General features: G+C 35.8%; 1 protein-coding gene across 1 annotated transcript in view; it reads left to right on the forward strand.

Annotated features, from left to right (window-relative positions):
- Nucleotides 1-12,072, forward strand: part of LOC306866641 (genetic suppressor element 1-like) — a 49,418-nt gene that overhangs the window by 30,857 nt on the left and 6,489 nt on the right. Inside the window, exons 6-14 of the mRNA XM_079411908.1 lie at nucleotides 2,740-2,907; nucleotides 3,212-3,534; nucleotides 6,010-6,280; nucleotides 7,502-7,905; nucleotides 8,729-8,841; nucleotides 8,983-9,256; nucleotides 10,052-10,165; nucleotides 10,504-10,812; nucleotides 10,899-11,153. Coding sequence (XP_079268034.1) covers nucleotides 2,740-2,907; nucleotides 3,212-3,534; nucleotides 6,010-6,280; nucleotides 7,502-7,905; nucleotides 8,729-8,841; nucleotides 8,983-9,256; nucleotides 10,052-10,165; nucleotides 10,504-10,812; nucleotides 10,899-11,153 — 2,231 coding nt within the window. The remainder of the gene's footprint in view (nucleotides 1-2,739; nucleotides 2,908-3,211; nucleotides 3,535-6,009; nucleotides 6,281-7,501; nucleotides 7,906-8,728; nucleotides 8,842-8,982; nucleotides 9,257-10,051; nucleotides 10,166-10,503; nucleotides 10,813-10,898; nucleotides 11,154-12,072) is intronic.

A 12,072-nucleotide genomic window follows, 5' to 3' on the forward strand; every position in this document is an offset into this window, starting at 1 on the left:
CCATTTGCAGGGGCTTAAATGTAATTGGACAAATAAATATAATCATAAATCAAATGTAAATTTTTTATATTTTGTTGAGAATCCTTTGCAGGCAATGACTGCCTTAAGTCTGGAACTCATGGACTTCACCAGAGACTGGGTTTCCTTCTTTGTGATGCTTTGCCAGGCCTTTACTGCAGCTGACTTCAGTTGTTGTTTGTTTGTGGCTCTTTCTGCCTTTAGTTTTGTCTTCAGCAGCTGAAATGTTGCTCAATGGGGTTGAGATCAGGAGATTGACTTGGCCATTGCAGAATATTCCACTTTTTTACCTTCAAAAACTCCTAGGTTGCTTTTGCTGTATGCTTTGGTTCATCGTCCATTTGTACTATGTTGACTGAATCTGGGCAGACAGTATATCTCTATACATCTTCATCCATATATATATATATATATATATATATATATATATATATATATATATATATATATATATATATATATATACACAATATTATATATTATTTAAATTAAATTAATTGCATATAATCATTAAATATTTTTATACTGCATAACAAATGACCATTTTTCACCCAGTCACTGAACTGGTTTTTGCTACTGTACTTTTTATTATATATAATGTATTACAACAGTATTTTTATTTGTTATTAAATTGTGATTAATTAACAATTATGTACGACATTAATTCCATAATTGTATTTATTAATAAATGACATTAATTACATAGTTAGTTTTAGTTATTTATTGCATATTAATATTTTTTATAATTTTAAACAAATTTTTATACTGCATATTTCGATTATACAGGTGCTGGTCATAAAATTAGAATATCATGAAAAAGTTCATTTATTTCAGTAATACCATTCAAAAAGTGAAACTTGTATATTAGATTCATTCATTACACACAGACTGATATATTTCAAATGTTTATTTCCTTTAATTTTGATGATTATAACTGACAACTAATGAAAGTCCCAAATTCAGTATCTCAGAAAATTAGAATATCAATTAAGACCAATGCAAAAAAAAATATTTTTAGAAATGTTGGCCAACTGAAAAGTATGAACATGAAAAGTATGAGCATGTACAGAACTCAATATTTAGTTGGGGCTCCTTTGGCCTGGATTACTGCAGCAATGCGGCGTGGCATGGAGTCGATCAGTCTGTGGCACTGCTCAGGTGTTATGAGAGCCCATGTTGCTCTGATAGTGGCCTTCAGCTCTTCTGAATTGTTGGGTCTGGCGTATTGCATCTTCCTCTTCACAATACCCCATAAGTTTTCTGTGGGGTTAAGGTCAGGCGAGTTTGCTGGCCAATCAAGAACAGGGATACCATGGTCCTTAAACCAGGTACTGGTAGCTTTGGCAGTGTGTGCAGGTGCCAAGTCCTGTTGGAAAATGAAATCTGCATATCCATAAAGTTGGTCAGCAGCAAGAAGCATGAAGTGCTCTAAAACTTCCTGGTAGACGGCTGCGTTGACCTTGGACCTCAGAAAACACAATGGACCAACACCAGCAGATGACATGGCACCCCAAACCATCAATGACTGTGGAAACTTCACGCTGGACCTCAAGCAACGTGGATTATGTGCCTCTCCTCTCTGCCTCCAGACTCTGGGACCTTGATTTCCAAAGGAAATGCAAAATTTACTTTCATCAGAAAACATAACTTTAGACCACTCAGCAGCAGTCCAGTCCTTTTTGTCTTTAGCCCAGGCAAGACGCTTCTGACGCTGTCTCTTGTTCAAGAGTGGCTTGACACAAGGAATACGACAGCTGAAACCCATGTCTTGCATACGTCTGTGCGTGGTGCTTCTTGAAGCACTGAGTTTTCTGATTTTCTGAGATACTGAATTTGGGACTTTCATTAGTAATAAATAAATCAAAATTAAAGGAAATAAACATTTGAAATATATCAGTATGTGTGTAATGAATGAATCTAATTTACAAGTTTCACTTTTTGAATAGCATTACTGAAATAAATCAACTTTTTCATGATATTCTAATTTTATGACCAGCACCTGTATATTATATGCAATATTTATGGCCATTTTCCACCCTCTCACTGAAACTAAGAATTAAAAAGGCTATTGTTTTGAGCTATACATTTTCTAAAATATAATAAATATATTTTATTCTTTGCTTGTTCCAGCATATTTTGTTATTAAATTGTCATGATTTAATATACATATGTGTGTATTTATGTATGTAATGACTATTTTCTACACTCTCACTGAACCTAAAAATGAAAGTCTTTTCTTGCCACTGTACCTTTAAAACATTGCCTCTGCTCTGATTGGCTGAACTCTGAATAGATGTTGATATGTGAATGTATGCAGTCATAATGCTCTCATGCTTCTGATGTCAATACATTATGAGTTTGACTGAGATGTTTTTGCAGCTTCATTTCAGTATTTGATCTGGATTGACTGGACTTTGTCTTTGACCGTATAGTGTTTGATTTGAAAAGCGCAGGAAATGTGCTGTTCTTCTATATATCTTCTATATATATATATATATATATATATATATATATGGAGAGTTTTTCGGTTTGATTATCTCTCTCTGTCTCTGTCCGTCTGAATAACACCCTCAGCGTGTGGTTATGGTGAGACTCAGTGACAGAAATAGTCAGTGCTGTTCATGTCGCAGGGCCAGAGAGCAGAGGTTAATGAACGAGCCGGTTATTTATAGAGGCACTAATTAACTGCTCTCTCTGTCTCTGCTTCCTGTGGCTGATCAGGATGGAGGACTATTACAGTCTGTCCGCCCTGCGCTCGCATTACTACCCGTTTCCAGAGGGGGCAACCCTGCCAGGCCTCCACCCGTCTGCTGTTCACCTGCCCATGCCCAGCGTCTTTTACCCTCCTGACATCGCACACCAGTCGCTGTCAGCGCTGCACTCCGAGAGGTACATAAACACACACACACACACATACACGCACACACTCACACAGACACACGGACACACACACACACACACACCTGCGGACACACACACAATTGGTGGTAATTATCTGTGTAAATACGATTATTACAACATCATCATATGATATTCTCTCATATCTCACAAAGTTCCTCGTCCTCTGAAGCGAACATCATCAACACTCTGCCGTGTTCCCGCAGCCTCTCACTGAGTGTATTCCTCTGGTTCCTGTCGAGAGTGTTGCATCTCACACCATTTGTGTGCGTGTTTGTGTTTCGACCCTCCGCAGGCTGCAGATGGAAGAGGAGCTTCGCCAGCAGGAGAGGGAGCGAGAGCGAGAGAAGGAGCGAATGCGTGAAATCGAACGAGAGCGGCAATGGGAACAGGAGGTGCAGAGAGAGAAAGACAGAGAACGAGAGAAGCAGCGAGAGCTGGAGATTAAAAAAGAGCGAGGCAGAGACATCCAGGCGGTCAAGGCCGTGGAGAAACGCCACCTGAGTCTGGAGCCGCCGGCCAACACACACTCCATCTCTCAGCCTCATCCGTACACACAGCGGCAGCCCATGAAGGAGCGAGGCAAGCTGGAGGAGAGACTCGCTGCTAACAGAGCCGGTATGAGAGAGAGAGAGAGAGATCCAAACACACAATCAAACAAGCAATATTAACATTGTTCTTCTGGAAAACACAAAAAGAAGATACTTGGAAGAATGTTCCTGCTGTTACAATGGAAGTCAATGGGGTCCAAAAGTTTCAAGCTCCAAAAAGCACATAAAAGTAGTTCATCTGGATCCATTTGTGTGAGGAACAGACTGAAATATAAGCCATGCACAAATAAAATAATAGTATTTTGGCTATTATAATAAATTAATATTCAAATTATAGTATAATGGAAAATATACACTTACTGTTTAAATGTTTGGAATGATTGGGAATTTAAAAAAATATATTTTTGAAAGAGGTCTCTTCTGCTCACCAAAGCTGCATTTATTTGATAAAAACAATACTAAAAACATAATACTGTGAAATATTATTGTATTTGTTAGATCATTTAGTTTAATGTTATAACATTTATTTTAATAATTTAAATGTATAACATTTTATGCAGTACACTTTTATATTTTTTATATATTTATCATATTTTATATTTCATTTATATTTATAGAAACTTATATTAATATTAATTCATGTAATATTTTAATTTATTACTTTGTCAGATATTAAATATTTTATTTTATTTTGATTATTCTATATGTAGACTTCAATTAAATTAATTAATCTCACTGAATTTAAGAATTAAATCAGCTGTTTTTGCTGCTGTACCTTTTTATAATATATAATACATATAATCGTTCTATATTTATATAGAATTTAGATTTTATAATCTATATATCAGTTTTTTTATTTTTAATTATGTAATTAATTGTAAGAATATTATAATGATATATAATACTTTTTAAATTACATATTTAATAATATTATAATTATATAGACTAAATTAAATGTATTACAATTATTATGTATATTTAATTAAATTATTTTATGCATCTGTTCATACTACATACAGTATGTCATGGATGTCCAGGACAGAATTAAATTTAGAATTATAATGTATATTTATATCAGTGTTTTTTAATTAACTAAATATAGTAATACTGTGAAATATAACATTTTTAGCATTGTTTCTCCAGTCTTCAGTGTCACATGATCTTTCAGAAATCACTGTAATATGCTGCTCAAGAAATATTTATTATTATTAATGTTTATTTCTTTATTAATTTAATCATTAATTAAATTATTTTTATCCATTTAATATCATGATGCAATGCATCTGTTTTAAGACATCATTCACATTATTTACTTCTGAACAAGTTACTTATTGCACATTTCATGCAGCTGGTTTCATGAATATTCAACATTTAAATGATGATTGACGTTCATTATTCGTGTGTTTAATTTCTCTGAACTCATATTACCTGCAGCCTCAGTAACTGATTGCGTCGCTCATGGCTAATCAGTAATTAATATAGTCTGATGAATTATCTATCAGCCTATTTTCCTGCATCTGGATGGGTCTGTGTTTGGAGAAACCCAAAGGATGGCAGCTGTTAATCATGGTTTGGCTGCCGTCTCATTGAAGTCAGAAGGTTTGATGGTTGCTCTCCATAATTGTATAATAGCAGATGAATGAGAGCATTCAGGTGAATCCCATGATTCATGATGAAAACACCCTCATGCACACAAATAAACTACTTTTAAATGGTTTCATTCAGACGGATCCATTCAGTTCAGAAAACTGTTGAAACGAAAACTGTTAAAAGTAGATTTTGTCAATTGATAGATAAATAAAATCTAAATTTTAATTAGATAGAAAAACCAATAAAACTTTAGAATAGAAAATAGAATAAATAGAAATGATAGAATAGAATTTAAATAGAAATGTTAAAAGTACACTGATGAAAAACGTTTTTAAAAAACAAAAACTGATAAATTTATAAGCTAATAATAATAAAAATAAAAAAATGTATAAGCTAAATAAATAAATTTAAGCTGAATTAAACTAAAACTGTAATAAATAAAATAAAGCTAAAGAGAAATATAGTTTAGAAAATTAGTAAAAATGCATTTAACAAAATTACTCATATTTACACTTGAAAATTCTAAATAAATAAATAAATAACTTAAAAAGAAATTAGAAATGTTGCCTTGGCAACTAACTGAACATACTGAAATTAGTAAAAAAGGAAATAAAAATAAATTAAAGCTACATAAAATAACATTACAAATATTTTTTATATTAAAAGAATAAAAGCACATACAATTACTAGAATTAAAATTAAAACTGAAAGAAAACCCTGCAAATATAAAAATAAAATCTTTTAGTAAGTACTACAATATCATATAAATAATACTTTAGACAAACAGAAAGACTAAAGACAAACAGTGTTTCTTCATATTAATGTATCATATAAGACGTTGCTATTTTGGTCCTTCTAGTATATTTACTACATATTAATGAAATATTTGTAGTTGTTCCGCTTTGAGAAGAACATGCTTATTCATCTATGCATCTGTCATCTCTCCATACAGACAAAACCAAAGAAACGGCGCTGTTCACGCCTCAGTCCGGTCCATACTCATCCTCAGGAGGTCTTTCATCCATCTCAACCTCAGGCCCCTGCTTCTCTTCAAGTGTGCAGTATGGGAAGAGCCACCGGCCCATGGTCACTCCCATGATGCTCCAGCGGCAGGAGGAGGACAGATGGCTCGGCCGTCAGAGAGCGCTGAAGGTGGAAAGAGCGGACAGACACGGCCAGGAGTTTCAGCAGCAGGAAGCAGCAGATCAGAGAGAGATTCACAGGTCAGTGTTAAAGGAAAACTCCAGCCAAACATAGAATCATCATGATAATATAGCACTTGTTGTTGGAATAACCCCAAAATTCAACATAATGGAGGCAAAAATGCATGTTTTTCTTGAGTATCAGTGCAAATGTGATATTAAATTATTTACAAATTCAACAAGTTAATATTGTGAGTTACAGTTTGTTTAATATAACTCAGCGTGCTTAATGCCTGAATGAATCTGTGTTTTTGAACGAATCAATGATTCGATGATCCATTCATAACAACTGCTTTGTTTCTAAATTATGAACTGTTTGAACAAATCGGTTGAATAAATGACTCACTTGCCGTCATCTACCGCCAGTTTTAGCTTCATATTTAAATATATTTATATTTATTTAATGTATTTCTGTTGAAAATGGATTTTGTTTCTATCATGTTTTATTTGATTGGTCTATATAGTGTTTTATTGTTCTAAATCAATGCATTGATTAAATGAAACTGACCAAAGATAATGGATACATCTAAAAAGAGTAGAAAATTTGTAAACAAAGGTAAATAAGCTGTAAATAACCTCGTAAACGTAAAATGTCCCTTGAAGTCATTTTAAAGTTTCATAAATATTGCCCTTATAAAGCTAAAAATACACCTTGAAAGTCAATTTAAGATGGCAAAAAGATTGTCCTCATAAAGGTAAAAATATCACTTTGAAATCGATTTAAGTTGGCCAAAAAATTGCCCATATCCACCTTTTTCTTCCCATTAGAGCGGGCGCATCCATTTGTAAATTTTATGGGTGTAGCTCCTCATCTGTGTCCAGCTATTTTAAGCTGTACAAAACCGCTCGTTTTGCTGCTTGATATTGCAAATTGGTGTGTCTTGCCATATTATTTTATTATATTATCTTAATTATGAACACACTGGTTTGTAGTGCAAACAGTTTTACCGTTTACTGCACTTTGTAATTCTTCTCGTTATTTCTCTATAGCGGCTAATGAACCGTAAGTCTCATCCATAGGCTTACTTCCGTGTTAAAGAATAAGGTCTGTCCATGACAGGCTCAGACCCACCAATGTACCAAAAACACACTCAGCAAAATAACGTCTATTTATGGTCACAAAAGAAATCCCAGAAAATATCCAGATATGATTTTGTCAGTATGGCACACCCGTCTCTTCCCGTCGCGTGTGATGACGCTGTCCTCTAGTGGTGCTCTGTAGAAATGTTTTGTGTGTTTCAGGTTTGGAGCGGGTGTCAGAGACATACCTCCACCTCTGGGAGCTCCGCCACCTCTCATCACCCCCAAACCTCTTCCTCGGGACCAGCACTCCTCTCCTCCTGCGCCCAGCAGCTTCTGGAACCCCGTCTCCCTCCTCCGCTCACCCTCCGACCGCCCTCTGCCCCACATCCACCCTTACTCAGGTCACAGCAGACCAAAACCTCCAGAGGAGGAGGTCAGGCGGGTCAGCGGCCCAAGCCAGCAGAGGCCCGCCTCCTCCCAGTCAGACAGCAGGCCACCCCAGGGGCCGGCTCTGGACAAGACCGACCCCATGATGGTGTACGACCAGACTCTCCAGCAGCACAAGAGACTTGTCAGCAAGCTGGACCTGGAGGAGAAGAAACGCAGGGAAGCCAGAGAGAAAGGTACAGAGTGGAAAATAAGACTGTTAAACAAAACTTCAGCTTCTTCCTTAAGATGTCTATCAATTGATCTATCAGACAGAGTTCTGAAGGTGGAGAAAGTATAAATATTTATTAGTTGGTTTATTTATAGGACAGAGTTCTGAAAATGAAGTAAAATATTTATTTATCTATCAGACAGAGTTCTGAAGGTGGAGAAAGTATAAATATGTATTTATTTATTTATTTATTTGCCAGAAAAAGATTTCTGAAGATGAAGTGTGTGTGTGTGTGTGTGTGTGTATTTACTTGTTTAATATGCGTAAAGCTTATATGTATGTGTAAAATTATATAATATAAAAATATAATATATAAAGATTTGCTGAAAATTTGTATAAAGTATTTGTAAGTTGTATTTCTATATTTATAAATTCACAATACCATATCAGTTATTTTGGCCAGTATTATAGATTTTCTTTTTTTATCGATATCATTTATTATTATTTTTTTAAATAGATTATAAAATATATACATTTATAAATGTTTCATTTATATATTTTGTTTATATTTAAGTTTTTGTATTGTACAGAAAGACAAGTCAATATTCATTTTAAGATTAGCTAAAGCTTACATGTAACAACGGTGTTATTAAATTATTAGTTATTTTAAAGATACGTGAGCATTAGATGATGGCAAAGGTCATCTAATATCAGAATAGAGGAAATAAGCTGGACAATGAAATATCCAGTAGTAACTGATATTTATCTGCTCTGTACTCAAATATATTCCTCCATCCATCCATATCATGTCTTTCAGTTGTTTTGTAATAATCTTCTGCCTGTTTCAGGATATTACTATGAATTAGACGACTCTTATGATGAGAGCGATGAGGAGGAAGTTCGAGCTCATCTGAGAAGAGTCGCTCAGCAGCCTCCTCTCAAACTGGACGTGTCTACAGAGGTACAGTCACACATTTCATCAGTTAAGGACATCATCTGCGAACACTACTGAATGAACAGCTACTGTCATACTAGAAACCCCAATACTCAGAAAAGCTAGTATTTTATAGCACTCTCACATTCACTGTTTCTCTCTTTGCAGAAGACAGAGTTTCTGTGTTTGTATGGACTGACGACGCTCTCTAAGCGCAATGAGCTGCTGGAGATGAAGAGGAGGAAGAGGAGGAGGATGCTGCAGGAGCGAGTCCCTTCACCCTCAGCGATGCCAAGCAAACGCAAGACTCCGTCTCCTCCTCATCCTCCGCTCAGCACACGCTTCACCCCGGAGGAGATGGACCGCACGGAGGAACTGGACGACAAGAAACACTTCCTCAGCATCTTCAGCCTCAGCCACGTCAGTCAGGAAGAAAGACATAGTACGTATACACACACACACACACCGAATACTGTCACAGTCACACTACCAGTGCTGAAGAGGCTGGAGAACTATACTTAATAATTATCGAATCATTTAAACTTAAACATAAGTAATATAACAATTATTTCATGTAAAATTTAAATTATAATAATATAAAATGATTAATAAATACATTTCTTATAAAATATAAATATATTTTTTTATAATTATATAATATGTAATGTATAATTAATTGAAATGTTAATATATATATAAATGTGTGTGTGAATATAATAATGTTTTTATAAACATCTATGTATATAATTAATTATAAAATAAATATTGACTGTAAATATTATAATGTATATTTTATATATTATAAATAAATAAAATATTATAAATACACAGACACGCACTGAATATTTATTTTGCTAATTTAAAGTAAAATACCAAGCATTTTATGAAATGTAATTATAAATAAATAAATATAAAATAAATATAAAAATGTTAAATAAAAAAACATGTAAACATTTACAATTTATGTAAATGTAAATATACACATTTTAATTAATTTAATATATAATTTTGAATATTTATAACTTTCAGTATCTTACGGAACATGCAGGAACTCCTGGGAATACAGCTTGAGTAATTTTTTTTATTATTATTAGTTCATTAAAACTGCTATATTGAATAAGATATTTCACAAGAATAATTTTGATCATTCAGATTTGTTTTAAAGTCTGAGTGCATCACAATTTGACAAACACAGTGTGGTCCAATTAATTATTATTTATAAATTTTTTTATGTCAGAGAATAAGAAGATCTTGGACATGCTGGAAGCCATCAAACAAAAGACTGTTACTCTAGACACCCTCAGATACGCCACAGATGCGCCCTGTTCCAGCCCAGCCGCTTCAGTGTCTGGTAAGAACAACACATTCAGATACAGCTTTAAATAAACGATCGAGTTTTGGTGTTAAGATCTTTGCAGAGTCCGAAATTCTCGTCTGAAATGCTCACGCTAAAAATAAATACGTCCTCACATGGTGTCAGTCACGTTTACACACTGCCTCCGAAACTTTCGTCCGTCATAAAAAATAAATAAAAGGACCAGGTTCAGTTTTCTGCGTTTTCGTATCCGTAGCATGCATTTTGATAGGAAAGGATGCCGCATACGATAAACTGAAAAAACTCATATGAAAATTTCGGACTCAGTGTGCAAGGACCTTTAGTCCTGATCTCTGCTTTCTCCCATCATGCAGCTGTCCCGCATCTCAATCAGTCAGTCGGTAATGTTCACCCTGAACCCCAAAATCACTCGCCCGAAAACCCTCACCCGCCTCTAGACCCACCGCCACTGGCTCCTCTCCACCCTCAAGGCCAACCCAACCTGACGTCCCCGAGCAGAAGAGGGCCGAGCCTGCAGGCCAGCGCTCCGCAGCCCCTCGGCCGACCCAAAGACCCGCCGCCCAAACTCCCTGTCTGGGAGAGAATAAACTCTGAGGAGTTCGCACAGCACTTCCACCAGTCCGTGCTGCAGTCCACTCAAGCATCCCAGCAGAAACTGAAAGGTGACGATGGCTCCCTCTACCGTCAAATTTGAGAAATACAACCAGAGACATTTTGCTTAATGTTTTTTGCGTTTGTATCCCAACAGGTGGAGCGAGTGAGCAGTTTGAGCCTCCTGCGCTTCCACCTCCAGGCCTCCAGAGAGCGGTAAACAGACTCCCGAATGGACAGAGCAATGGCCACTCCTGCCATATATCAGCCCAACGAGAGTCTCCGGGCGTGAGGAACGACCTCTCAGCCGAGGAGGGCATCAGTTCGGATGAAGATGAGAAAGAGGAATCGTTCGGTCCCAGGTGGAAAGGGATTGAATCGATATTTGAGGCATACGAGGATTACATGGAGGGTACGTTGATGGATAAAAATTGAACATTGTGGACTTTGGTCAAGTTGTTTCGAACCTGTATGAGTTTCTGAATTTTGTTTAGCACAAAAGAAGATATTTTGAAGAATGTTGGTAAACAAACAATTGATGGTCCCCATTGACTTCTATAGTGCTGTAAAAAAAAATACTATGGAAGTCAATGGGGACCAAAAACTGGTTACATTCTTCAAAATACCTTCTTTTGTGCTCAACAGAAGACAGAAACGCATACAGGTTTGGAACAACTTTAGGTCGGGTAAATGATGACAGAACAGACATTAGCCAGATGAAAATTCTACAAACAATGGTAAACGTGAACGTGGAATATTGGCTTTTCAAAGTGAATGTTTGTTTTCTGCTGTATGATTATAGCAGGGGTCAGCAAGTAAGTTTGGCATCAGGACAAAAAAATATTTCACCACTAGATGGCGGGCCAGAGCATAGTCAAAGGATAATTTTAAATATGAATGAATGAAAAATGCAACCAGACTTGCCTGTGACTGACTGAAATCAGTTGAAAATATTCAGAAGGAACAAATAAATTCCTTGAGAAATATAACTTATATAACCGCTCATGTCCACTGCAGTCATCATAGCCTTCAAATTCTTTCTGATTTGAGTGATCCTTTTCTATCTAGCTAGCTAAATATGTTTAACATGTGAATTCTTGCTAAATATGCAGTTATATTACAGGCCGTTGGCATGAATTGTACTCGGGATGGAGTGGTGGTGGAGTGCTCATGGAGCGAGTGAAAACCACGACGCTCCGACTTTTAAAAAAATCTGCTCCTCGTTGCAGTCAGAATCACACCGCTCCACTCGCGCTCCACTCACATACTCTGATTGTAACTGTTGCTGTCATGACATATCTATTTCAGAACCAGCCGTTATCAAAATAATC

The sequence above is a fragment of the Barbus barbus genome (genome assembly GCF_936440315.1).
Source record: "Barbus barbus genome assembly, chromosome: 48".
In the NCBI taxonomy this organism is placed as follows: Eukaryota; Metazoa; Chordata; class Actinopteri; order Cypriniformes; family Cyprinidae; genus Barbus; species Barbus barbus.